Source organism: Coregonus lavaretus, assembly GCF_964263955.1.
Source record: "Coregonus lavaretus genome assembly, chromosome: 7".
NCBI lineage: Eukaryota > Metazoa > Chordata > Actinopteri > Salmoniformes > Salmonidae > Coregonus > Coregonus lavaretus.
In genome coordinates, this window is record NC_139994.1 from 24,981,281 (window position 1) to 25,006,856 (window position 25,576).

Consider the following 25,576-nt stretch of genomic DNA (forward strand, 5'->3'; position numbering starts at 1 on the left):
GTGTTGCTGAAATTCCCTCCCCCTGAAGCTACTTCAAAAGGGCCTGTATATCCGACCTTCGCAAAACTGCAGTAACCGCCTGAACTGACCTTTGTTCGTAAGTACTGTAAATCAAATGCCGACTTCTCATAGTTGGTTCAAGTCCCAGGTTTGCTTAAAAACCTTAGTGTAGTCAACATGATTTTCCTGTGTTTTATATATATTCCACACTGAGGTTGGAATAACAGTGAAATTCTGAAAGATTACAATGCCGTTTTTAGTGTAAGAGCCATTTTAAAAGACGCCTGAAATGTCATTCTATGGTGGTGAGACGAAATGTTGGCCTGCCTGGTGACATCACACCTCCAAACCGCTGTCAATAACAGCTAGTTTTCCCCTCCCCACTCACACCACTCCCAGACAGTCCTATCAAAATTCTTGCTTGAGAAATGTCTCTTTGCTAAGAAGCTATTAGTTTCTTTTTGACCATTTTAATTTAAAATAAATCACAGTAAGGTACTTAATTGTTACCCAGAAACTATTTTAAATTGAGATAAAACAGCTGCATTGGACCTTTAAATGGGACTCTTCTTCTCTTACTCCCATATAGTCATCTTTAACTTTAGCTCTAATTTTAACCAAACTTTTTTGCATCTCCTATATGGACGAGGATATGGGCGACGCCATCCGGCCCTACGTGGTGCACCGCTGCCGCCAGAGCATTGCCTTCTCCCTGCAGACGGCATGGCTGCTCGGCGCCTACTCCTCCGACATGCACATCTCTACCCAGCGCCACTCGCGCGGTACCAAGCTGCGCAAGCTAATCCTCTCAGACGAACTAAAGCCCCACTCAGCTTCTAAAGGTGTGGGTCCCGCCGGTGCTGCGGACGCCAGCCCTGGGCTGCGGGACGTTGCCCACATTCGACACCACCAGCGGCACACCGTGGAGCCGCCCCCGGCCCCCGACAGCCAAATCATCCCTGCCGATGCCTACCTCTCGCCTTCCAAGCGGACACATCAGCGATCCAAGTCGGACGCCACGCATTGCACAAGCCTGGGGAGTAGCCTCAGGAGAACAGCCAGCAACCCCAAGGTGGAAAGCGGCTACGATGAGGTGAGTACCTTTTTTAACATATTTTGTCATACAAAAAGAGGGAAGGGAGAGTGGGATCAGAGTTGTAGAGTATAGAATGTCTTTGTACGTTTTTAATCTTTAATAGTAGGCCTGTTGCATACATGTTCTCTTTTATAGTCCCTATGGATGATAAAGCACAGGAAACCCTGAGTAACCTGAATACCAAGTTTTTCTCCATCTGTGTGTCAGTAGTAAATGGTTGTCCTACATAACACTGTGGGATTCAGCAAGGGAAACTTGGATCAGCCATGCTGGAGTGTGCTGAGTCAGCAATACCTTTTATTATTCGCAGGTGCAGCGTTTGCTTGCGACTTGCAGGCTCATCTTCCATGTCTCACAATAATATTACTTGTGCAAAAACTGTTCCGTCAAAATTGAACATTCTTTGGGAGCCCAGGAGTACGAGTTTTGGACATTGAAGAGCGTTATTCCAGCTCTTTCTATGGTCTAGCCAGACTACCCTCAGTCTAACTAATAAAGAAGGGGGTGGGGTTAGGTAGCATCTGTCCCACATCTCCAGAGTTCCCTCCCTATTGTTTTGGGCGTGCAGTGTCCTCCCTCTCCTTTTTGGCTGGACTTCTCAGCCAGTTCTATATCGTGGAGCTCCGCCCCATAGGGGATTCTGCTCCTAGTGGTTTACCCTCTGCCCTACGGCAGAAACAGCCTGAAGCAAAATTATGCACACACCTGCAGCCAATGGGAGCACAGGTGCCCCCTATAAGAAGGGACCCCGTTCCCTCAATCTGCCTCCCATTTATCTTCAGCGACTGGACTAGAACTGAAGAAGCCAAGAAGTATTGAAGACTCAGGAAGAACTCGCCGTCGATATCCAGCCATCGACGTCTTCCAGCATGAGCACACCGGGAAATTTTCCACCCCCAAAAGCCCTTTTCAGGGCTCTATGTCGATGTACTGACATGGCGCCTACGGACCCCCACGACCTTTGCTTCGTGTGTTTGGGACCGCAGCACGCCAAGGAAGGTCTCAACGACCCCCCTAACTGCGCCTCCTGCGCCCTCCTTCCTATGAAGGGGAGGAAGCAGCGTTGGGCGTTTTTTAGGGAGGACATCCCCCTAGAGGATGTATTGTCCATTCTCGCCTCTGCTTCAGAGGCGTCTTCGGACAGTGCTGGCTCAGGGGACGACAAGGAGGAGGGCACAGAGATGGATATCCCAGTGGGACAATCCGGAGCTCTGGCGCCAACGTTCAAGACCCCCTTTCCTTTGGAGAGCGCGAGGTCTGAGGGCTCCTTGGGCGATGACGACACGGGCTCTGTTAGGTCAGAAGCCCTGTCCTTCGCGGCGGCCTCTCTGCGTTCGGACTTTCCCGAACTCATTGAGAAGGCTGCCAATCGACTGGAGATAGCGCTGCCCCCAGTTCCCCTCCCTGTGGAAGTGGATCTGATGGAGGGCGGCCCCTACTCCAAGCCAAGGAAGGCGGCTGAGCCGATGGCTCCAGCCATGCCTTCCCTTGGCAAATATGTCGAGGGCTCATGGGACTCACCTCTGGCGGCGCGTTCGCCGGCCAGAGCGTACACCCCATTCACCAGAGTGGCCGGTCATGAGTGGGCAGCGAAGGGAATCCCCAGGCTCGAAGGCGCCATGACGGCGTATCTAGTGCCGGGTTCGAGTCCCTGGGCAGCCTCCAAGAAGGCCACCCTACCGGCGCAAAAGGACAGGCTTACAGCACAGCTGGCCGAGAAGTCCTTCACGCTAGGAGCCCAGAGCGTGTCAGCGGCGAACAATATCGCCCTCCTCGCGGCCTCCCTATCCCGTCTCACAACGGGTAGGTCAGAGTTGACCGGCGAGGAAATTGAGGAGGCGTCCAGGATTTCCGGAGCCATCCTTCACCTGACACAGGCCGTGGCAATATGCGCAGGCAGAACCATGGCCACCTCGGTGGTCACAGAGCGTCACCTATGGCTATCCATGACGGCCATGAAGGAGACTGACAGGGCCTCGCTACTCAACGCTCCTGTCTCCAGCGAGGGCCTATTTGGGGTCGCTGTTAAATGGACGAGGAGAGGAAGCACCTAGCCAAGCATCTGCCGTTGGCGATGAAGGCTAGCAGAGCCCCAACTATTCCGTCCACCTCCAACGCCCCCAGTAGATCTACAGGGAGGCGACGGGCCAGGCGACAGGCGTCCACCACAGGCGGCAAGCGAGCGGGCTCGGCCCCTCCGGCGGCGACAGTGGTAGCGACGGCTCCGCCGGCGAGGGAGGTCACCGTCAAGCCGACCTGGCAGCACCAGAAGGTCTCCCAGAAGAGGTGGCACCAATGACGAGGCGAGGGGGAGAGGACGGATGACGGCTCGGCGCAAGACGCAATTGAGCCTACTGTTCCCCCCCACCCCACTGTTCAGGGCGTGGAGGGAGTGTTTTGTGATTATGTGAATAAAGAGCTGGTTCTCACTGACATTGTCAAAGAAGGACATTTCTTCCATAACACACTACAGAACACTTCACGTTCTATAATTTTCTCTCACCATCCTGAGTGTAGCTCAACCCACCAAGAGTGCGTAGTTGAGCACACTCAGGAGAGGAAAGGGAAAAAGGTAGCAAGGCGCAGCCTTAGCTCACCTGATAAGGACCTTTTACTACAGACTCCTAGGAGCTCTGTAGTAAAGGTCTCACACAGCAGGCAGCAGTCTCTGTCCCAATGTGACATGAAGACGCAGCCGCTAGCTGGGAATGACGCCTTGCTGCAGGCTAATGCCTCAGCCAGCGCAGATCAGACCCATGCGACGTTCAAGGAGGGCGGGAATACTAGAGTTACAAGTGTAACCAATGTATGGACGCCCCCAGTGTATTCAGAACGTAACAATGCCCATGGCTCTGAGTGCAGCTCACCACACATAGAGTGTGCTGCTGAGCAGCCGCATGAGACCAGTGAAGAGGTATTGTGGCACCACCTTGTGGTACCAGTCAGAGATCACACCTTTCAGACTCTGTTGAGTACTGCAGTGGATGGGTCTCATGGCAAGCAGCAGTCTCAGTCAGACAATGACATGATGACGCAATTGCTATCCGGGGAGGGCGCTCTGTCTCAGGTTAATGCCTCAGCCAGTGCAGTTCAGAACCGTGCTGCGTTCACGGAGGGCCGGATTACTGGAGTTACGGTCGTAACTAACGTATCAAGGCCCCCGATTCACTCAGAACGAGCTGATGTTTCCTCTCCCTTTCGAGGGGGGCCCGCCTTGGGCTATTCCACCAACCCAGTGTTGGGGAATAGCGGCGGCGAGGGCCATAGAGGAATACAGGTCCTTCCTACTGGACGCACCACAGCTTCGTGCGCGCCCGCTTTCTCTGCATTGCTGGCAGTGGCAACGAAGCTGTACCCTCTCACGCTGGCTAGAACAGACGTTGCAGAAGGGTTATGCCCTCCAATTCCATCGGACCCCACCCCCGTTCAGGGGAGTGGTGGAGACGGTGATGAAAACGCCGGACAAAGTAGCCGCTCTGATGTCAGAGATTACGGAACTTTTGGCGAAGGAGGCGGTCACAGTAGTTCCCCGAGAGCAAAGGAACAAAGGGCTGTATTCGCCTTATTTCCTAGTGCCCAAAAAGACGGGGGGAGTGAGGCCGATTTTGGATTTACGCATTCTCAACGAGAGCATAACCAAACGGCCCTTCCGAATGCTGACGACAAAACGTCTACTGGAATGTGTCCAGAAAGGGGACTTTTGTACAAGCATAGACCTAAAGGACGCGTACTTCCATGTGCCGATACAATCGCGTCACAGGAAGTTTCTGCGGTTCGCCTTTCAAGGGGTGGCGTACGAGTTCACGAGGATGCCGTTCGGGTACGCCCTGGCACCTCGAACGTTTTCCAAATGTGTGGAGGCGGCATTGGAGCCGCTGCGTCGTCAAGGGATAAGGCTATTAGCCTACCTAGACGACCTGCTGGTTCTCGCCCCGTCAGCAGAGCTGGCGTTCACTCACACGACACAGACAGTGATTCATCTCACGCGTCTGGGGTTCGCTGTGAATTGGAAAAAGAGCGCACCCTGGCCCAGTCATCAGATTGTCTACCTGGGACTACAGCTAGACACTGTATTGATGAGGGCTCGAATATCGGACCCTCGAAGGGCAGCATTGTTGCTAGCCCTGAGGAGGTGTCGTCCGAATCACACAGTAACGGCGCTATCGATCATGTCACTTTTGGGTCTCATGTCATCAGCCCACTCTGTGGTCCCGCTGGGACTTCTGCACATGCGCAGAATACAGCGGTGGTTCGCCCAACTAAGACTAGACCCAGTGCGTCAACGTCATCGGTTGGTGGTGGTTCCTCTCTCGCTAAGAGCAGACCTGGACTATTGGAGAAACTCGAGCGTTCTCACGCACGGAGTTCCGATGGGCAAGGTGTCATCCTACATTCCAGTGTTCACAGATGCCTCTCTGACTGGATGGGGAGGGACATGTCAGTCTCAAGCGATAGGAGGTGCATGGCCTCAATCAGGTCGTCACATCAACCTCCTGGAGTTGGAAACGGTTCGACTGGTTCTGACCCACTTCGCGTCTACCCTTCGGGGTCGCGATGTGTTGGTCTGGTCAGACAACCGGACCACAGTGGCTCACATAAATCGCCAGGGAGGGGTCAGGTCTCCTGCCCTCCATCGGGCGGCAGAGGAATTGTGGCTGTGGGCTCACAAGCACCTTCGCTCGTTGAGAGCAGCACACATTCCGGACTACTTGAACGTAGGGGCAGACCTCATGTCAAGAGGGGGTCCTCGAGACGACGAGTGGTGTCTGCACCCGAACATTGTTCTACGAATTTGGGAACAATTCGGGAGAGCCGAGGTGGATCTGTTCGCGTCACGCGTGAACGCGCAGTGTCCCCTATGGTTCTCTCTGAGGGAACAGGACGAGCCACCACTGGGAAGAGACGCATTCGCGCACTACCCGTGGCCGAAAGTTCTCCTGTATGCATTCCCTCCACTGTCTTGCATTCTCCCACTGCTAGCCAGGGTGAGGTCAGAGGAGCTGTCAGTGATACTGATAGCGCCCGATCGCCCGGGGGCTCCGTGGTTTGCGGAGATGAGTCAGATGTTGATTGCGCCACCTTGGCCAATTCCACATCGACGAGACGCGTTGACCCAGGCGGGAGGCTCGATAGGGCAGTGGCCCATAATCGGCCAACCACTGAAGGCTTGGTTCCTGAATGGGACAGGTTGAGGCGCCGTGGGTTATCTGATGCAGTGATCAGAACCATACAAGGCGCACGAGCCAGTTCCACTTCTAGGATGTATACCAGCAGATGGAACGTTTTCTCACGATGGTGTGACACACAGGATGTAGACCCCATGAACTGTCAGGTGGAGAGTGTGCTCTCATTCCTGCAGTTTATGTTTGATAAGCAGAAATCGCCCTCCATCATTCGGGTGTTTGCAGCGGCAATTTCAGCTGGTCATGAAGGGTTTAATGGAAAAAACGTGTTCAGTCACCCATTAGTGAAACGTTTCTTATTGGGGACAAAGCGGCTTAGGCCAATGCCTAGAGCTACGCTGCCCCAGTGGGATTTGGCTTTGGTTCTCGAAGCGTTATGTAAGTCGCCGTTCGAGCCACTGAATCAAATACCCCTCAAGATGCTGTCTATCAAGACGGCGCTGTTGCTCGCCTTGACTACCGCTAAGCGAGTCAGTGATTTGTGTGCACTGTCGACGAGACCCGACTGCCTTGCCATCAATGGCGATCTGAGCAGAGCGGTGTTACGTCCTAACCCGGCATTTGTGCCGAAGGTTATTAACAGTGCATATAGATCACAGATCGTGGAATTGTGGGCTTTTTATCCCCCTCCCCATGAAGAGAGGAGTGAGGAAAAGCTTCATTGTCTGTGCCCAGTACGCGCTTTGGCGTGTTACGTTGAGCGCACAGCAGCGGTTAGGTCATCGCCTCAGCTGTTTGTGTGTCACGGTGCGGCTGCATTAGGTAGACCACTTTCAAAACAGCGATTGTCTCATTGGCTTTGTGAAGGTATTGAGACAGCGTACGAGGTGGCGGGGCGACAACCACCTCAGGGTATCAGAGCTCATTCCACTCGTGGAGTAGCAGCTTCTACTGCCCTCTTCAGAGGAACAGAGGTAGAGGATATTTGTAGAGCAGCGTCATGGTCGACGCCGTCTCCTTTTATCCGTTTCTATCTGTTAGATATGTCTTCTAACTCTTTGGCTCGATCTGTACTCAGTGTGGCTGAGGGAAGATCTTGAGCAAAATAGAGAGGAAAAAGCAGGATTGTGACCATGTTCATAGGGGCCGCTTTTGTTAGAAGGACATATTATGGACAGACATGTTTTTTAACTCTTTGGCTCGGTCGGCTTTCAGCAGAGCTGAAAGGCGATTTTGAGCTAGGAAGAGAGGACAAAGCAGGACCATGGACTGGTTCCAATCAGGTCCGCTTTGGTTAGGAAAACATGGTTGTTGAGGATAGGCTTTTTAACTCTCAAGGCTCGATTGCACTCAGCATAGCTGAAGGAGAATCTTGAGCGGGAGGAGAGAGAAGCAGGACGATGGACAGGTCTCTATCAGGTCCGCTTTGGATGGAAAGCATATCTTGTGGCATGTCTCCTGACTGACAGGGTCAGTATGGTAGAGACATGTATTGAATTGACAGAATGTGAGGTCATCTATCTGAGGTTCAGTTTAGTATGACTGGTATATTTTGTTCCTGCCTACTAATCTCTGGGTTCCATTGAGTGAGTAAGGTGGTTTATTGGACACATAATGTAGAATGACATTTTATGTCATTCCATTAGTGGACGATAGTGTTGTCACAGAATATTGAGGCACGGCTATCTGCTAGTACAGATTAGCATGGCTTCTATTCTGATGATCTGCCCACTAGTCATTGGCATTGCCATTGAGCTAGATGGGGCGGGTCTATAACCGATGACGCGGTATATTGTGACGCCCGGATGGGTTTTTAGTTGCAGTACTGCGGGAATTGGTTGCAGCCATTGCTAGGCTTGACCTTTTTTCATTTTTTAATGGGAAGTGTCAGGCTCGGCAGGGAGTACATTTTGGAGCGTTTCGCTCCGCCTTAAACCACTAGGAGCAGAGCTCCCCTATGGGGCGGAGCTCCACGATATAGAACGATTAGTTACCGGAGTGTAACTCCAGTTCTATGAGTGGAGCGGAGCCCCATAGGACTTAAGGCCCTGCCGACCCTCTCTAGTCTCGCTGAAGATAAATATCTCGGAAGGCAGATTGAGGGAACGGGTCCCTTCTTATAGGGGGCACCTGTGCTCCCATTGGCTGCAGGTGTGTGCATAATTTTGCTTCAGGCTGTTTCTGCCGTAGGGCAGAGGGTAAACCACTAGGAGCAGAGCTCCCCTATGGGGCTCCGCTCCACTCATAGAACTGGAGTTACACTCCGGTAACTAATCGATTGCTCTGCAGCTGGTGTCAGAGTGAGGTTGAGGGTGGGTCCCTCTCGAATGGAGAGCTTGGTGAAAAAATTGGTCACTTTCTATCATTGCAGACATTAGATTGTTTAGCAGATGCTATTGTGAGCATGTTTGTGTTGGGGCAGGATTTGTGTCAGTGTTGACGAGCGATATGGTTCTGGTGGAAGTTTTCTGCTTCCTCTTGTCTGGCCTTTCTCTCGGTCTCACTGATTGTCTGGCTTGCAACCTTCTGTCAGCCCTCTCTCTCTCTCATCAGGGGATCAGTTATTTTATGAGAAATCAAATTGGGTAGTTTTAGATGGGACAAGGTCCTGAACTATAGCAGAAAGATGGTCCCTCTCCCCTCGTTCAGCGCTTTCTTGGACTCTCCCAGGCATCTTGCTGTGTTATGCATTTTCTCCCTACTACCAATGTTTCCTCTCACCTCTAGTCTCTCTCTCACATCTCTCTATTCTGTTTTTTTGTGCCTGTTTTTGTCATCCTTTTAAAAAATCCTCTACCCATCCCTCTCTCAGCTAATCTCCTCTCCTTCTCTTTCGCTCTCCCTCACTCTGTTTTCCTCCCCTCCCTTCCCCACGTATGCCTGCATCAAACCTCCCTGCTGATGTTGTTGTGGCCAGTGATCCCTGTTTAATCTGTGTCTGTGCTGCGAAGAATCCTGTAGGGCAGGTGGAGCACATTAACAATCCACAGAATGCAACCAACAGCCCAAAGGAGTTCAAGGGCACTTTGCTTTATTGACTTTGCTCTTTAGGATGTATTAGCAAAGATGGGCAGAAACTGCTTCTCCAATAGAAATCCCTGATCACGCTTGTAGGTGATGTTTTGGCAACGTTAGCTAGCTAAGCTCATGTGCAGAAACACATCGTCGGGTTTAACGGTCGTGCAGGCCGTCAAATCAAAGGCACATAGATTCAAGCTAGGCTTAAGTAGCGGAAACTGTCATTACTACAACCTCATGAAAGTGACAGGTTTTTATTTTCAACAAAAACAACTTTATATCAACGTTTTTGTCAAATAAAAACCTGTCACTTTCATGAGGTTGTAGTAATGACAGTTTCCGCTACTTTAGCCTAGCTTGAATCTGTGTTGCATTTAGATTTCGAGAAACTTAACAACTAAGAATACATTTTTCACTTCTCCCATTAACTTACCAAACCCTGGTCTGGTCTGCTGAGTCTGCTTCGCAAGCATTATGGGAAGTCTCGCGTGTTGCGCCTCTGGGTTTAGAAACTCTGTGGTATTAGTACACAGTGATCACTAGTTGGATGCCAAGCAGTCCATTTTGCTTTGATAATAAATACTGTACTGATAGTCCTTATTGATAAGGCTTCACACGCCATCTTGTTAGTCCTGGTTATTGGCCTAAGGACTGACCTGACTAATTTTGTTTTGATCTTTTTACTTGGCCTCTGGCTGGATTGCAACAGTGAGGAAAAACCAAGAGGCACCAATCACAGTGAAGAGGAAGAAGAATGCTGTGAAATATGTCCACAATTTTGAGCCGCGCTGTAATGTGAGTGGGACCACCCCCGCAGTGCAGATTGGGTGGGTGTTGCATTACAGCCCTTTTTTGTTTACAGTCTGGGCTCAGCTGTCAGTGCCCTGGTATGCCCTCTCCGCCACAATACTTCCCTCTTCCTGCCCACCTCGCGTAGTCTTGGCAACATAGCCGCCGGGCTGGGGCACTGTGGTGGATTCAGATAGTACCATTTCCCCCCCAGAGTGGGATTCAATGTAAACATACATGAGCAGTTTAACTACAGATGCAGCTGTCGCTTTACACAAATTATTTCTGTTTCTATATACACTACCGTTCAAAAGTTTGGGGTCACTTAGAAATGTCCTTGTTTTTGAAAGAAAAGCATTTTCTTTGTCCATTTTTAAAATAACATCAAATTGATCAGAAATACAGTGTAGACATTGTTAATGTTGTAGCTGGAAACGGCAGATTTTTTATGGAATGTCTACATAGGCGTACAGAGGCCAATTATCAGCAACCATCTGTCCTGTGTTCCAATGGCACGTTGTGTTTGCTAATCCAAGTTTATCATTTTAAAAGGCTAATTGATCATTAGAAAACCATTTTGCAATTATGTTAGCACAGCTGAAAACTGTTGTGCTGATTTTAAAGGAGCAATAAAACTGGCCTTCTTGAGACTAGTTGAGTATCTGGTGCATCAGCAATTGTGGGTTCGATTACAGGCTCAAAATGGCCAGAAACAAACAACTTTCTTCTGAAACTCGTCAGTCTATTCTTGTTCTGAGAAATGAAGGCTATTCCATGCGAGAAATGCCAAGAAACTGAAGATCTTGTACAACGCTGTGTACTACTCCCTTCACAGAACAGCGCTCTAACCAGAATAGAAAGCGCGTATTACACTGTATTTCTGATCAATTTGATGTTATTTTAATGGACGAAAAATTGATTTTCTTTTGAAAACAAGGACATTTCTAAGTGACCCCAAACTTTTGAACAGTAGTGTGTGTGTGTGTATATATATGTGTGTGTATATATATGTCAGAATTACATGGCCAGTATAGAATAGAGGAGAATCCTAGCAAATTCTGAGCGTTTGAGAGACTGTTTTACAACCGGAGTATGCAATATTGGTTTCATCAACACACCTGTATCAACTGCATGTCGGCCATTTGCGGTTATACGTGAGTGCCGGTGGAAAGTTTATCTGGATATAGGACATCTGACATGACAATGACATTAATACATGCTAATAGTTAACTAGCGAGAACCAGCCACTCACTATGTTTTGAAATGGCTATCTAGTTAGTCTATAGGCGATATCATTATTTTACCTGCTGCGCAATGTCTCTCACCCCCTCTCTCCTCTGGCAACTACCCACTTGAACACATGCAGGTGATGGACACACCATGACTTTTCCAAGATTTTCATTGCTGACCAAAAATTGGCTATAACTGGGTAAATAGCTCACTAACTAGCAATCAATATCAACATGTTCACGTGGAGCTAGTCTCGCTTTGATCTCAAAAACACATATTGCGACTGCATGATTGAAAGACCAATCGTGCCTGTAGGCCTACAATAACAGAGGACACTTTGATCAAATTCTGATTGGGGTAGCATAATTGTTTGATTTTTAGCGTGATTTATTATTTTTTACTTATCCGTTCGGTCAAGCATCAATGTCGGGCCCAACATTATTCACTTGAACATAAAGACGTTCGGTGGCAGGCAAATGCCTCAACATTGATTTGACTGCTGTAAAATCAGTTGTAGGTCTTTAGACTGACTTCCTCATCAGATAGGCTAGTACAGAGGAGCTATGCGTTGTCACCCGATTTTAGCTCCGCCCTTACAAAATGGTATTCTAACACGTCGCCCTGTGTTCAACAATCACCTGGACAACAAGTGCAAAGGACGTCTGCTCTACTGCTGACGTACATGCACACAGAGAAAATGCATTTCTGCCACACCTTGTTGTGTTCTGCAGGTAACCCAAGCCTCAGGCTCGGTCTCCCTGTCGACTCTATCCCCAAGGCAGTTGTCATCAGCAACGTGTACTTTGGTTACATGTCTATTGGGTGAGCAGTTACTGTCTATACAGGTACATTCCGGAAAGTATCCTACAGCTAATTGCTCATTTTAGGCTAGACTCCTGAAATGCATTACATATTTGAAAATCTAATCAGCATGAGAATTACATTTTCAGTTATTTGGATCCAGTTGCGGTCAAATACACTATATATACAAAAGTATGTGGACACCCCTTCAAATTAGTGGATTTGGCTATTTCAGCCACACCTGTTGCTGACAGGTGTATAAAATCGAGCACAGCCATGTGATCTCCATAGACAAACCATGGCAGTAGAATGACCTTACTGAAGAGCTCAGTGACTTTCAACGTGGCACCGTCATAGGATGCCACCTTTCCAACAAGTCAGTTTATCAAATTCCTGCCCTGCTAGAGCTTCCCCGGTAAACTGTAAGTACTGTTATTGTGAAGTGGAAACGTCTAGGAGCAACAACGGCTCAGCCGCAAAGTGGTAGGCCACACAAGCTCACTGAACGAGACCGGCGAGTGCTGAAGTGCATGGCGCATAAAAATAGTCTGTCTTCGGGTTCCAAACTGCCTCTGGAAGCAACGTGAAGTGGGTTCCCATGGCCGAGCAGCTGCACACAAGCCTAAGATCACCATCCGCAATGCCAAGTGTCGGCTGGAGTGGTGTAAAGCTCACCGCCATTGGACTCTGGAGCAGTGGAAACGCGTTCTCTGGAGTGATGAATCATGCTTCACCATTTGGCAGTCCGACGGACTAATCTAGGTTTGGCGGATGCCAGGAGAACGCTACCTGCCCAAATGCATAGTGCCAACTGTAAAGTTTGGTGGAGGATGAATAATGGTCTGGGGCTGTTTTTCAATGTTCGGGCTAAGCCCTTAAGTTCCAGTGAAGGGAAATCTTAACCCTACAGCATACAATGACATTCTAGACGATTCTGTGCTTCCAACTTTGTGGCAACAGTTTGGGGAAGGCCCTTTCCTGTTTCAGCATGACAATGCCCCTGTGCACAAAGCGAGGTCTGTACAGAAATGGTTTGTTGAGATCGGTGTGGAAGAACTTGACTGGCCTGCACAGAGCCCTGTCCTCAACCCCATCGAACACCTTTGGGATGAATTGGAACGCTGACTGCGAGCCAGGCCTAATCGCCCAACATCAGTGCCCGACCTCACGAATGCTCTTGTGGTTGAGTAGAAGCAAGTACCCGCAGTAATGTTCCAACATCTTCCAACATGCCCACGATTTTGTAATGAGATATTTGACAAGCAGGTGTCTACATACTTTTGGTAATGTAGTGTATATTGTCACCCTTGCACTTTACAATGGAGTGCAATAGAGCAGAAGACTCGTTTGCTACAACACCTTGCTTGTTTCAGCAAGGAGCAAAGTTTCATCATGTTGTTGAGTCCATGAACAGTTGTTCCACAAAAAAAAAGATGGGTTATTTTATTCTTGGGCCGGCTTCATCCATAACCGAGTGGCGCAGTGGTCTAAGGCACTGCATCTCAGTGCTTGAGGCGTCACTACAGACCCCCTGGTTCGATTCCAGGCTGTATCACAACTTGCTGTGATTGGGAGTCCCATAGGGCGGCGCAGAATTGGCCCAGCGTCATCTGGGTTTGGCTGGTGTAGGCTGTCCATTGTAAATAAGAATATGTTCTTAACTGACTTGCCTAGTTAAATAAAGGTAAAAAAAATGTGTATACGGTAAATGTGCCAGCCCTAACAGGACTTGACTCTATATGATAGAGCAGATATCCACTCTACCTTTTCAAATCTATGAATTACATTTTGGGAAGTGTTACCCAGCCACTTTATTTGATTGGAACACCAATTATTTTGCCTCGTTAAGCATGGGTCCAGAATCAGTTGTTTTGAATAGGGAAATCCAATCCCAGTAACACTCGGGGACCCTTCCTCAACAGAACGTCCTGTCCACTCTGGAAGTAATGTCAGGAAGTCATGACGTTTGGTCATGATCCAGAAAATACACTTCTTCACAGGAAAGGCATTTTGACATTTGACTACAAAAGTAGAATGTTAAGGAAGCTGATTGGTTTGCCTGTCAACACAAAAAGACCAAGGAAATGCTATGAAATACAGGTTCCTCGTCCTGGAAAATCTGTGGTTTTGAATAGGCCTAACTAGGGCTGTGGCGGTCATGAAATTTTGGCAGGCGGTAATTGTCATGCAAATGACTGCCGGTCTCACGGTAATTGACCGTTAATTAACATAAACATGTTTAGCTCGCTTTTGGAACATCTAGATTTTAAAAAGTCAAAGTACATTTTTAATATAGCCATCACAATAAAATCCATTATTGATTTAGTTGTGATAGGCTTATAAACCAGGGAATGTCTTAGAAATCAAAACATAAAGGGCTGCATGATGCAACTCTATATATTGATGATTTGGAGAGGGGGAGATCTAATCAATGGAAGATGGAATTAAAAGTGAAATGAGAGGCTACAACGACCAAAAGCCAACGGGTATGCTGCTATATACGCTATAGTCTGAGTGGAGTTATGTGTAGGCTAACGGTAGGACGGTGAAAAGCGCATTAATGTTATGGCTAGGCTCAATTAGCCGAGTTAGCTAGCTTCTCTCAGTTTGATACAGTCAAGACAGGTACTGAATAATCGGATTGGATGATAAATAACTACCAAGAAGTTAACAGTGGTTGCGGTCTCTCTTTCAGGCTCATGGTGCTTACTCATACATTCACACACACACCGAACGGCCTCCACTCCCTAACAGCCTCGCTCTCGCTCTCTCCCCTCCCATGGGTCCGGTTGAATAAAGTAGCAAAACAATTGGCTTTTCTGCTGCTTCCCTCACTCGGATCAGACCAGTTGTCCTTTCGGGAGAGTTTTTAAAAATGTATGCATATTGGGTCCGGGGCTTTCCCGTGTCCATTTCGGAACAGGAACTGTAACTCCCATAATTATTTGTCCTCATCATTCAGATTATTCAAATTAAATCATGATGTGATTAGAGGGACAATAGAGCACTGAGTTCCAGGCCATTAGCAAGTTTGGTAGGCTATCCATCAGCACCGTTCATTTGCGCAGTTTTGGATTGGGAGTACCTTTACCAACGGGAATTTAACTGCGGTCACGACTCGTGACTGGCGGTAATAAGGTCACCGCAACAGCCCTAGCCCAAATCTGTGTGTCAACGCCACCTCTAGGCTCTGTTTCAATGTCCACACCAACTAGCACATGTATGCATTGGGCATGATTTCTTTGTGGTATAAAAGTATGGACATTGGCATGTAGTGCAATGGTCTCAACCCCTTGGGTTGTTTTTCTCTCTGTAATCGGATAACTTGCTTCATGTTTTTGAAAAATGCTTCTGGGAGTTTTGGAATGGGGAGACTCAGCTAAATGTAAAGACACCTGGAGTAACCTTTACTGAAGGAGAGTCAGTCAAAGTCAGTCATAATTACACACGTTTACACATTTTACATGGTAGTCCTAAGCAACAAATACGCCACTGGCAGTAGTTCATGTGGCAAAAATTGGCCTACCTGGTATTAAAGGTAGACTCAGTGGGATGACGTAGATGCAGAAAGTAAACAGCATAGTGGGTCAATTTCCACAACAACTAAGAGCGTTGAAGTGCGAGGCTCAACTTCTCCGCTGTTTTGGTCCCTTGGCTACCATGCTGTAACAGTGCGACTGTGTGAGCAAAGTATTTTATCTCGCTCATCTCAATATCTGCGGTTCTGCTCGTGGCAACATACATTTCACTGAGTCTACCTTTAACTAAGAACTAACAAATTAACCTTTTTTTCTTGTGTGTTAAGTATTTTAACAAAAATGTTAACTGTCCCATATGTTAGCCTAGTTAATTGGAACTTGTTTCCATAACAAAACAAAATGTAAGTACTTTTTTTATATAGTAACCTTATGATTGAGATGTTATCTAATTTCAAAGTAGCCTTAATGGTGGACTGTAGAACAAAGGACTTCCTAGATTTGTACTTTGACCTACTATAATGGTATTGAATATTGCTCATACTTTAAATATGAAGATATTGGACACCATAAGTTGACTAAACATCTCCAAGGCCCAAGAGCTTGTTTGGTGTCTGGGTTTCGCTCAAGTCTCTCATTTTAACCATTGTGGTACTGATCTCTGGTGCTGGAATGTGGTACTGCAATGGGTTGACAGAATTTAATTTATTTGCTTCTTTCTCCCTGTGCCCATGCATTCTTAGTCTTATACCTCCCCTTGGTTTTCTCTTCAGATTCCGCTCCTAAAACATCCTTCTTTCAATTCCCATTATACACATCTTCCTCCCTCCTTTCTCAGCCTCTTTTTTTTGTTTTTGTGTGTGCAGTCATTCAAGGAAGGACCCTAAAAAAAAGATGTGCCACTTGTTATTTGCTGTAGCTTGTTGTAAATGTCTTCAGAACACAAAAAGCCATCTGTCTTGATCTAGATTCTAACCATCTCTCCTCCTCCTAACCTTGCTCCTCCTCTCTGTAGCCGTTGCGCCTGACGCTGCAGAGGGAGTTCATCAAGTCTCTGATGGGCATCGGAAAGCGGCTGGCCACGCTGCCCACCAAGGAGCAGAAGACCTGGCAGCTCATCTCAGAGCTGTCACAGCTCAACCACAAGCTGCCAGCCCGCGTCTGGCTGCCCACTGCAGCCTTCGACCACCACGTGGTGCGCGTTCCCCACACACAGGCCGTGGTGCTCAACTCCAAAGATAAGGTGAGGCAACTTGTTGTAATACACATGTATAAGGAGGTACACACACAACAGGCTCCAAAAACAAGGTGACCAGAATGCCTAGTAGTTTGACACGATTAATTAGTTAACTCATTTGTTCGTTTGTTATTTATTTCCTGAGGAGCCTGGAGTTTAGATGGAGTGGGCCCCAATGCTCTTTGTCAATGGGACTTCCTGCATAAATGTACCTTACAAAAATAGGTCTAGAACTCCAGTGACCTCTTCATTCTCCCCTTCGTCTCAGGCCCCGTACATCATCTACGTGGAGGTGCTGGAGTGCGAGAGGTTCGAGACGTCCGGCATTCCCCTGCGCATCCCGGAGACATGCATCCGCAGCGCCCGCTCTGTGGACAACCTCCTCCCGGAGTGCGTTGGCATCACAGCCGAGCAGCGCGCCGGCAGTTTCTCCACCGTGCCCAAATACGACAACGACGACGAGGCCTGGGCCGTGGATGACATCGGCAAGTTGGAAGTGGAGGTAGGTACCCATGGCAACCACATGGTGGCACCGTCTGACTTTAAGTCACATTTTGATGACTAGGTAGTTGGGGAAGGAGGAGGTGAATCAGATTTGAATGTACTTTTAACTCTGGGGTCCTTCTATGGTTCCAGCTCCCAGAAGGCCACACCAGTAGCAGTGACAACATCTCCCAGTTCTCTGTGGACAGCATCACCAGCACGGAGAGCAAGGAGCCTGTCTTCATCGCCGCTGGCGACATCAGGTACAGGGTCACTGCCTGACAGAATTGCCCTGCTAGCTTGTAGTTTGTCTTTAAGACTTTCTTGTTATAGAGTTTTGGTCTGGATAGCTGTTTTACAACCGCATATTTCTTTTGTCTTAGGCGACGTCTATCAGAGAACCTGGCCCACACCCCCACAACGTTCCGGAAAGATCCGGAGGACCCGTCCGCTGTGGCGCTCAAGGAGCCCTGGCAGGAGAAAGTCAGGTGGGTGAAAGGTACATAGAAATATACACTGCTCAAAAAAATTAAGGGAACACTAAAATAACACATCCTAGATCTGAATGAATGAAATGATCTTATTAAATACTTTTTTCTTTACATAGTTGAATGTGCTGACAACAAAATCACACAACAATTATCAATGGAAATCAAATGTATCAACCCATGGAGGTCTGGATTTGGAGTCACCCTCAAAATTAAAGTGGAAACCCACACTACAGGCTGATCCATCTTTGATGTAATGTCCTTAAAACAAGTCAAAATGAGGCTCAGTAGTGTGTGTGTGTGTGTGGCCTCCACGTGCCTGTATGACCTCCCTACAATGCCTGGGCATGCTCCTGATGAGGTGGCGGATGGTCTCCTGAGGGATCTCCTCCCAGACCTGGACTAAAGCATCCGCCAACTCCTGGACAGTCTGTGGTGCAACGTGGCGTTGGTGGATGGAGCGAGACATGATGTCCCAGATGTGCTCAATTGGATTCAGTCATAGCATCAATGCCTTCCACTTGCAGGAACTGCTGACACACTCCAGCCACATGAGGTCTAGCATTGTCTTGCATTAGGAGGAACCCAGGGCCAGCATATGGTCTCACAAGGGGTCTGAGGATCTCATCTCGGTAACTAATGGCAGTCAGGCTACCTCTGGCGAGCACATGGAGGGCTGTGCGGCCCCCCAAAGAAATGCCACCCCACACCATGACTGACCCACCGCCAAACCGGTGATGCTGGAGGATGTTGCAGGCAGCAGAACGTTCTCCACGGCGTCTCCAGACTCTGTCACGTGCTCAGTGTGAACCTGCTTTCATCTGTGAAGAGCACAGGGCGCCAGTGGCGAATTTGCCAATCTTGGTGTTCTCTGGCAAATGCCAAACGTCCTGCACGGTGTTGGGCTGTAAGCACAAACCCCACCTGTGGACGTCGGGCCCTCATACCACCCTCACGGAGTCTGTTTCTGACCGTTTGAGCAGACACATGCACATGCACACTCCTACAGCCTCCTACACGTCTCCTGATGTACTGGCCTGTCTCCTGGTAGCGCCTCCATGCTCTGGACACTACGCTGACAGACACAGCAAACCTTATTGCCACAGCTCGCATTGATGTGCCATCCTGGATGAGCTGCACTACCTGAGCCACTTGTGTGGGTTGTAGACTCCATCTCATGCTACCACTACCAAAACATCAGCCAGGAAGCATAGGAACTGAGAAGTGGTCTGTGGTCACCACCTGCAGAACCACTCCTTTATTGGGGGTGTCTTGCTAATTGCCTATAATTTCCACCTGTTGTCTATTCCATTTGCACAACAGCATGTGAAATATATTGTCAATCAGTGTTGCTTCATAAGTGGACAGTTTGATTTCACAGAAGTGTGATTGACTTGGAGTTACATTGTGTTGTTTAAGTGTTCCCTTTATTTTTTTGAGCAGTGTAATTACTAGAAGAGACAAAATGGATGGGCATACACAATCCCCCACCCGAGGATACATGTCTGTCCCACTTAGTGCAGCGAAGACAACACATTGTGGCATTGTAAAGTCATTTGCTATGTCTCACTATTTCTTTCCGCTCTCTCCATCCCTCAGGCGGATAAGGGAGGGCTCCCCTTACGGTCACCTGCCAAACTGGCGGCTGCTGTCGGTCATCGTGAAGTGTGGGGACGACCTGAGGCAAGAGCTACTGGCCTTCCAGGTGCTCAGCCAGCTACAGGTACTTGACTCTCCACAGTAGAGTCCCATTCCACAGAAATGCTCTGAATTATTTATTCTTATTAGCATTCATTCAATCACTAATTCGCTCCACTACTCCCCTTTCCTCTCCAGTCCATCTGGGAGCAGGAGCACGTCCCCCTGTGGATCAAGCCCTATAAGATCCTGGTGATGTCATCGGACAGCGGGATGATCGAGCCCGTGCTGAACGCTGTCTCTCTGCACCAGGTGAGCAGAGAAAATGAGATGGACCCAATTGTGCACTTGAAATCTCATGACAAAGTTGCCTAACAATAACTTCAAGCCGAGTTGTTTAGCTATGTAATCCAGTACCTCTTGGGATGAAAGATTTTGATAATCTAAGTAATGGTTGATCACGCACTGGAATTTCGTGTCAGTTGCTAATTCTAATGGAATGCCGTGTCGGTAGCTTTTTCTAATGGAATACTGTGTCTGTTGCTATTTCATAAAAAATGCTGTTTCTGTGCTCCAGGTGAGGAAGCAGAGCCAGCTGTCTCTGCTGGACTACTTCCTGCAGGAGCACGGCAGCTACACCACCGAGGCCTTCCTCACCGCCCAGTGCAACTTTGTGGAGAGCTGCGCCGGCTACAGTCTCATCTGCTACCTGCTGCAGGTTAAAGACAGGTGGGCAGCCCTCCCTTTTCACCCCTCTTCAGTTTCACTCGTTACATTACTCACATGTTCCATTTCCCCTCTTAGCTTCCTTTGTCTTTGAGCCTGTTTGGCTACATTTATACAGGCTGCACAATTCTGATCTTTTGCCAATAATTGGGCAGAAGGTCAGAATTGGGCTGCCTGTTTAAACACAGTTTTTGTGGTCTGATATCAACTACCACATCCCACCCTCTCCTCTATTCCTATACCCTTTACTCAGTTCCCCTATCCCTCTTATCTCCTTTCTGTCTTTCTCCAGACACAATGGAAACATCCTCCTGGACTCAGGGCCACATAATCAACATTGACTTTGGCTTCATCCTGTCCAGCTCGCCCAGGAACCTGGGCTTTGAGACCTCCGCTTTTAAGCTCACCAGCGAATTTGTGGATGTGAGTCAAATGAATTATACTGCATGCGAATTTGCATTGTCATATAAGTGTAAACTGGAGAACACTGTGGAATTGATCATACAACTAGCTGCCTAACAATCTAGCTAGAAACCTCACAAAATGTTCACTGCATAAATGCATACATTTGTTAGTGTTCAAAGATGCTATTAGCGAGTTTGCTGGTTAGCTGCAGTAGCCTGCATAACCTGTTGGTTTTTTATGTGTAAAGACTAACCTCTGTTGTCTGTGGTTCTCTCAGGTGATGGGAGGCCTGGATGGAGACATGTTCAACTACTACAAGATGCTGATGCTCCAGGGCCTGATAGCTGCTCGCAAACACATGGAGAAGGTGGTCCAAATAGTGGAGATCATGCAGCAAGGTACTGTTAGCTAAAACGGTATATTAGCATGACCAGTGTGTTGTGGTGTTTTTCCATAAACATTATCTATCTGCCCGGTTTCTCTGTGGTCTTGGGATTGCAACTCCTCTGACTCCCTCTCCCTGGGTCTCCCCTCTCTCCTCCCCCACCAGGCTCTCACCTACCCTGCTTCCATGGCTCCAGCACCATCCGCTACCTGAAGGAACGTTTCCACATGAGCCTGACGGAGGAGCAGCTACAGGTGCTGGTGGAGCAGATGGTGGATGGCTCCATGCGCTCCATCACCACCAAGCTTTACGACGGCTTCCAGTACTTCACCAACGGCATCATGTGAACAGTTCGACACCAAACTCTACTACATGGGACAACCACATGGGAGAGCAAGCAAACATACATATAAAGATGGTGGTGAACATGTGCATATGGACTCACGCATGTGTGCTTGCCATAGCAGCACATTTAGGAAAATGGACTTGTGTATAGACTAGTGCTACAGGACCTGTTTGCAAACTCGGTATGTTCTTTGTCTTAGACGGACCACTGTTTACCCCCTCCTTGTTTTGGCCTTGTGGAGGGGGAGTCCGCACCTCCTCTCCCTCTTGTCCTCCTATCCATAGGACATTTACCGCATTGACTGTTCTAAAACGAGGCATAACGCACAGTTCAAATCACACACGAAAAGGATAAGTATCAATATCGGAGAAGGTACTTCATTGAAAAGGGGGAGGGGCAATGTGGGAGTGGTCTATATTCAGAGGAGCCAAGAATACTTTTCTCAGAATGGATGAAAAATGAATAACTGTAGATCAATTGTGCAAGAGCATCACAAAGCAGTACATATAGAATATATGTACTTATTTTTGTTCTTAGAGCAAAATTGACTTTGAGAAGTTGAGAAACCACTATGTAACGACAACGAAAGCACAAGACATATCAATTGCTGAGGTTTTCTAATGGACATTTTCTTTGTTCTCTGAAAGTTCTGTGGTTATCAAGAATGAGCCAACCCGAAGAGAGGGGAAAAAGGACTATAACAACCATTGGTGTATGAGTGTTATCGGTCTGGAAAACAACTCCTTAATCCAAGGTTTTTATGTGTTTTGAACGATGTTTAAACTTGAACTGGAAAATTGAACTAGGACCAACTAATCTCTTATTAGGGGTCCAAGCATGCAGCAAAGCTGCTGGTTGTATGTGTTTTTGTTCCCATCCTTAATAGCAGGTGCAGTTTCATTTCAATCTGGGTTTTGGACAACTGGGGCTCATTCAGTAGAGCACATCTGTAACGCACTTAGTGTTATAGATAGAAATGCAATGAATAGAAAAGAGACTGTTCTCTATCGTCACAGTTCAATTCTCTAGGGACTCTTGTCCTTACTGAATAAGCACCATGCAACAGTCTGTCTAGTATGTGAAACCATCAGGAAAGGGCAGGACATTTTACCATTTGAATATGCCGACTGTGTCATACCAACATGCATCATGTAGATATTTTCTAGTTTCACTCTGTAAACCACCATACTTGAATGTAGTAATGAGCCTCATGCACTTGATGACAGTTATGTTGAACCAAAATGGCTACCTGTGGTTAAATTTACAAAACCATTACAATGGATTTATGCAAAAACTCAACATTGCTGTTCCACTAATGTTAGTCTTTAATCTCTAACGAAATGTGTATATTAACACATTATTATTGTATGTTATGTTAACTTAGGTTGCATATTTAAAGAATGCTCAAACGTTCCTCTGGTTGGCTCTCGAATGCATTCCTGTGAATAACTCGGGCCAATCCAGAGAGAGGGTTGTCCTTGAGCAGATTATGTAAATAATGGGAGTGTTTCTCTCATTCCTCTGTCTGTTGGACTGTTTTATTTCTCCTTGTTTTGAACAGTATGAGCTCGCTATCACAAGTCAACTTCCTTGATTTATGTGAATTTTTAAAATATTACTTCTTTTTTTTTGCAGTCTCAAACACAAGCATGTATTCAGTATTGAAGAGAGCGGTTTCAAGAGCTACATGCTTGGATAACTTATTATCTGCTCATGTCTTATGTTTGAAAGCTAAGTCGTTGGTGGGGGGCTTTTGTGTGTAGAAAAACGGACAACTTGTCTCTCCAAAATGCAGTCATTCCTGTGAGCAAACAGATGCCTTGATGTACGGGAGGTACAACTTTTATCAATGCAACAGTTGGGACAAGGGTGTACAGGTCATGTACCCAGGAAGTGCTTTTATCAGTTTAACACTCCTGCTTACTTTTCTCTAAATACTACTTCATTGCCTTTCCCTTCATTCATTCCAACCCAAACATTATTCTGTAAGATTATATAAATAACTAAAGTGCATTTATCTTTGCTGGAGCGGGTTCTGTCAGTCAAACCTGGGTGTTGATTTTGATGTCTCCCCATTCAGAACCATGGAGAAGCAGAATTTTTGTCTTCGTCCAGTGTCACACCAGATAAATGCTTGTCCATTCAGATGGCCCTGAGGCCAAGGAGTATATTCAGTGCAGAACAATGTTCAGACTGCTCCAGATAGAAATGTATTGTATAGATCACACTTGTTTCAAATCGAAAGTGATGTCTGCTCTATATGTATGATTTTTGCCTTCAAAGTTCTGAACATTGTGCCTTCCTGAAAGAGACATGGTTTTAGACGGAATTGGTTCACACCAAGCAAAGCATTTATTCCAGTAAATTAACTATGGTTGATATGGAGTGCCTTGACCTTGATACTAAAGACATTTAGAATGTACAGGGGAAGAAATATTGTCTACTTTACATTGTATCAAAACACTAACACTTAAGAAGCGTTCTAATTCTGTTTCACTTTTCATTCACGTGGTACAGAGACTGACCTTTTATCATGTCGAGACTAAATGCATGACTCATTCAATAAATCGGAAATTGTTTAGTTTTTAACTTTTCTTGGTTTTTAACATTTTGATAAATATGACATATATAGACATTCATTCAGACTAGTAGTTTGTGTTGCAGTAGATTTATACAGTTTCCCATAAAGGATAGACTAGCCTCGACTATTGTTAGTTCAGCAGTTTAATATGGAATGACGCTCAACGTGCTATGGTAGGCTATTGAAATCAACTGGCGATTTTAAATAAATATTATGAATACTAATAATTTGCAGCGCTGATGCCACTATGGCTGTGTTGAGACGGGCAGCCCAATTCTAGTATTTTCACTAGTTGGTCTTTTGACTGATCAGCTCTGATGTGATTGGTCAAAAGACCAATTAGTGAAAAAATATCAGAATTGGGCTGCCTGTGTGAATGCAGCCAATAACTTCTAATGCTAGGGTTATAGCTACTTTGTCTGGGCATGGACTCTACAAGGTGTCGAAAGCGTTCCACAGGGATGCTGGCCCATGTTGACTCCAATGCGTCCCACAGTTGTCTCAAGTTGGCTGGATGTCCTTGGGCCATTCTTGATACACACGGGAAACAGTTGAGGGTGAACAACCCAGCAGCGTTGCAGTCCTTGACACACTCAAACCGCATGTGCCTGGCACCTACTACTAGGGGTGTAACGATTCGTTTTAACAACGATTCGATTTGTATCACGATTCGTGGTTGTCGATACGATTCAAGGACGATATTGGTTCATTTAGAACGATACGATCCGAAACGATTCAGTGACTTGAAATCGATTCAGTAACCTTTTAGCCAAAAATTCAACCAGTGTGACTGAAATAAATACCTGGATACTGGACAGTGCAGGTGAAGTTTCCTAGATTCCTGTTTCTTGTAAGGACCGCAATGGTGGCTTGATAATTTCTCGCTCGTCGGCTTCTCCTCTGTCATCCACCATGCTATGCTTTGTTGTCTTGGCGCCTTTGCGCTGCTGCTGGCGCGATGACGTCACGGATAGGCAGAGTGAATCGAGTAATGTTTAAAGCCTTTATCATTAAAAGTGCTAAGAAAAAACATCCATATAAAGTCTGACGTGCTTAAATCCAATGGGTTATTTCCTAGTATCGATACAATCGATTTATTACATTTAAAACGATGTTAGATCAATATATGTTGTCCAAAAGGCCAACTCGCCGAGCACAGATCGATGTAGTTGGATCATAGGAATATAAATCGATACATCGATGTAGTAGATGGATCGTTACACCCCTAGTAAAAACACTCCAGTGCGCAAAACAGGGGCACTGGAAAATACAAGGCACACAGGGAATATTCCCGGCGATACAAAATACATGGAGCTCCACCGAGCTTCTCTCTCCTCCACAATAAACAATCACACACAAAGACAAGGGGGCAGAGGGAACACTTATACAGGTACTAATGAGGGGATATGAACCAGGTGTGTGTAATAAACAAGACAAAACAAATGGAATGATGAGATGAGGAGCGGCAGTGGCTAGAAGGCCGGTTACGACAAACGCCGAAGCCTGCCCGAACAAGGAGAGGGGCAGCCTCGGAGGAAGTCGTGACAGATACTGTATATTTTTGAAAGAATACTATATTTCTCTTGACAGAGTAATGCTGAATGTAAAAAATGGCTCAACTTACCCCACTCTCCCCTACACATGATGTAACATTTGTTTACGATTGACAGATAATGTTTGAATGCAAAACACTTTATTTTGTGATGGGGCCCTCAGCTCAGTTTGGGAACCTTAATCCAGGCTGGACAGCAGGA

General features: G+C 47.0%; 1 protein-coding gene across 1 annotated transcript; it reads left to right on the forward strand.

The window, feature by feature from the left end:
* Window positions 1-640: 640 nt before the first annotated feature.
* On the forward strand, window positions 641-20,446 carry LOC311132452 (phosphatidylinositol 4-kinase beta-like; the record flags this gene model as incomplete). The annotated part of the gene is made up of 9 exons (XM_084165740.1): window positions 641-1,093; window positions 16,549-16,776; window positions 17,039-17,272; window positions 17,407-17,516; window positions 17,637-17,741; window positions 19,341-19,464; window positions 19,578-19,691; window positions 19,957-20,108; window positions 20,398-20,446. The coding sequence occupies 9 exons, from the start codon at window positions 641-643 to the stop codon at window positions 20,444-20,446; spliced, it is 1,569 nt and encodes a 522-aa protein (XP_084021866.1).
* Window positions 20,447-25,576: the final 5,130 nt, after the last annotated feature.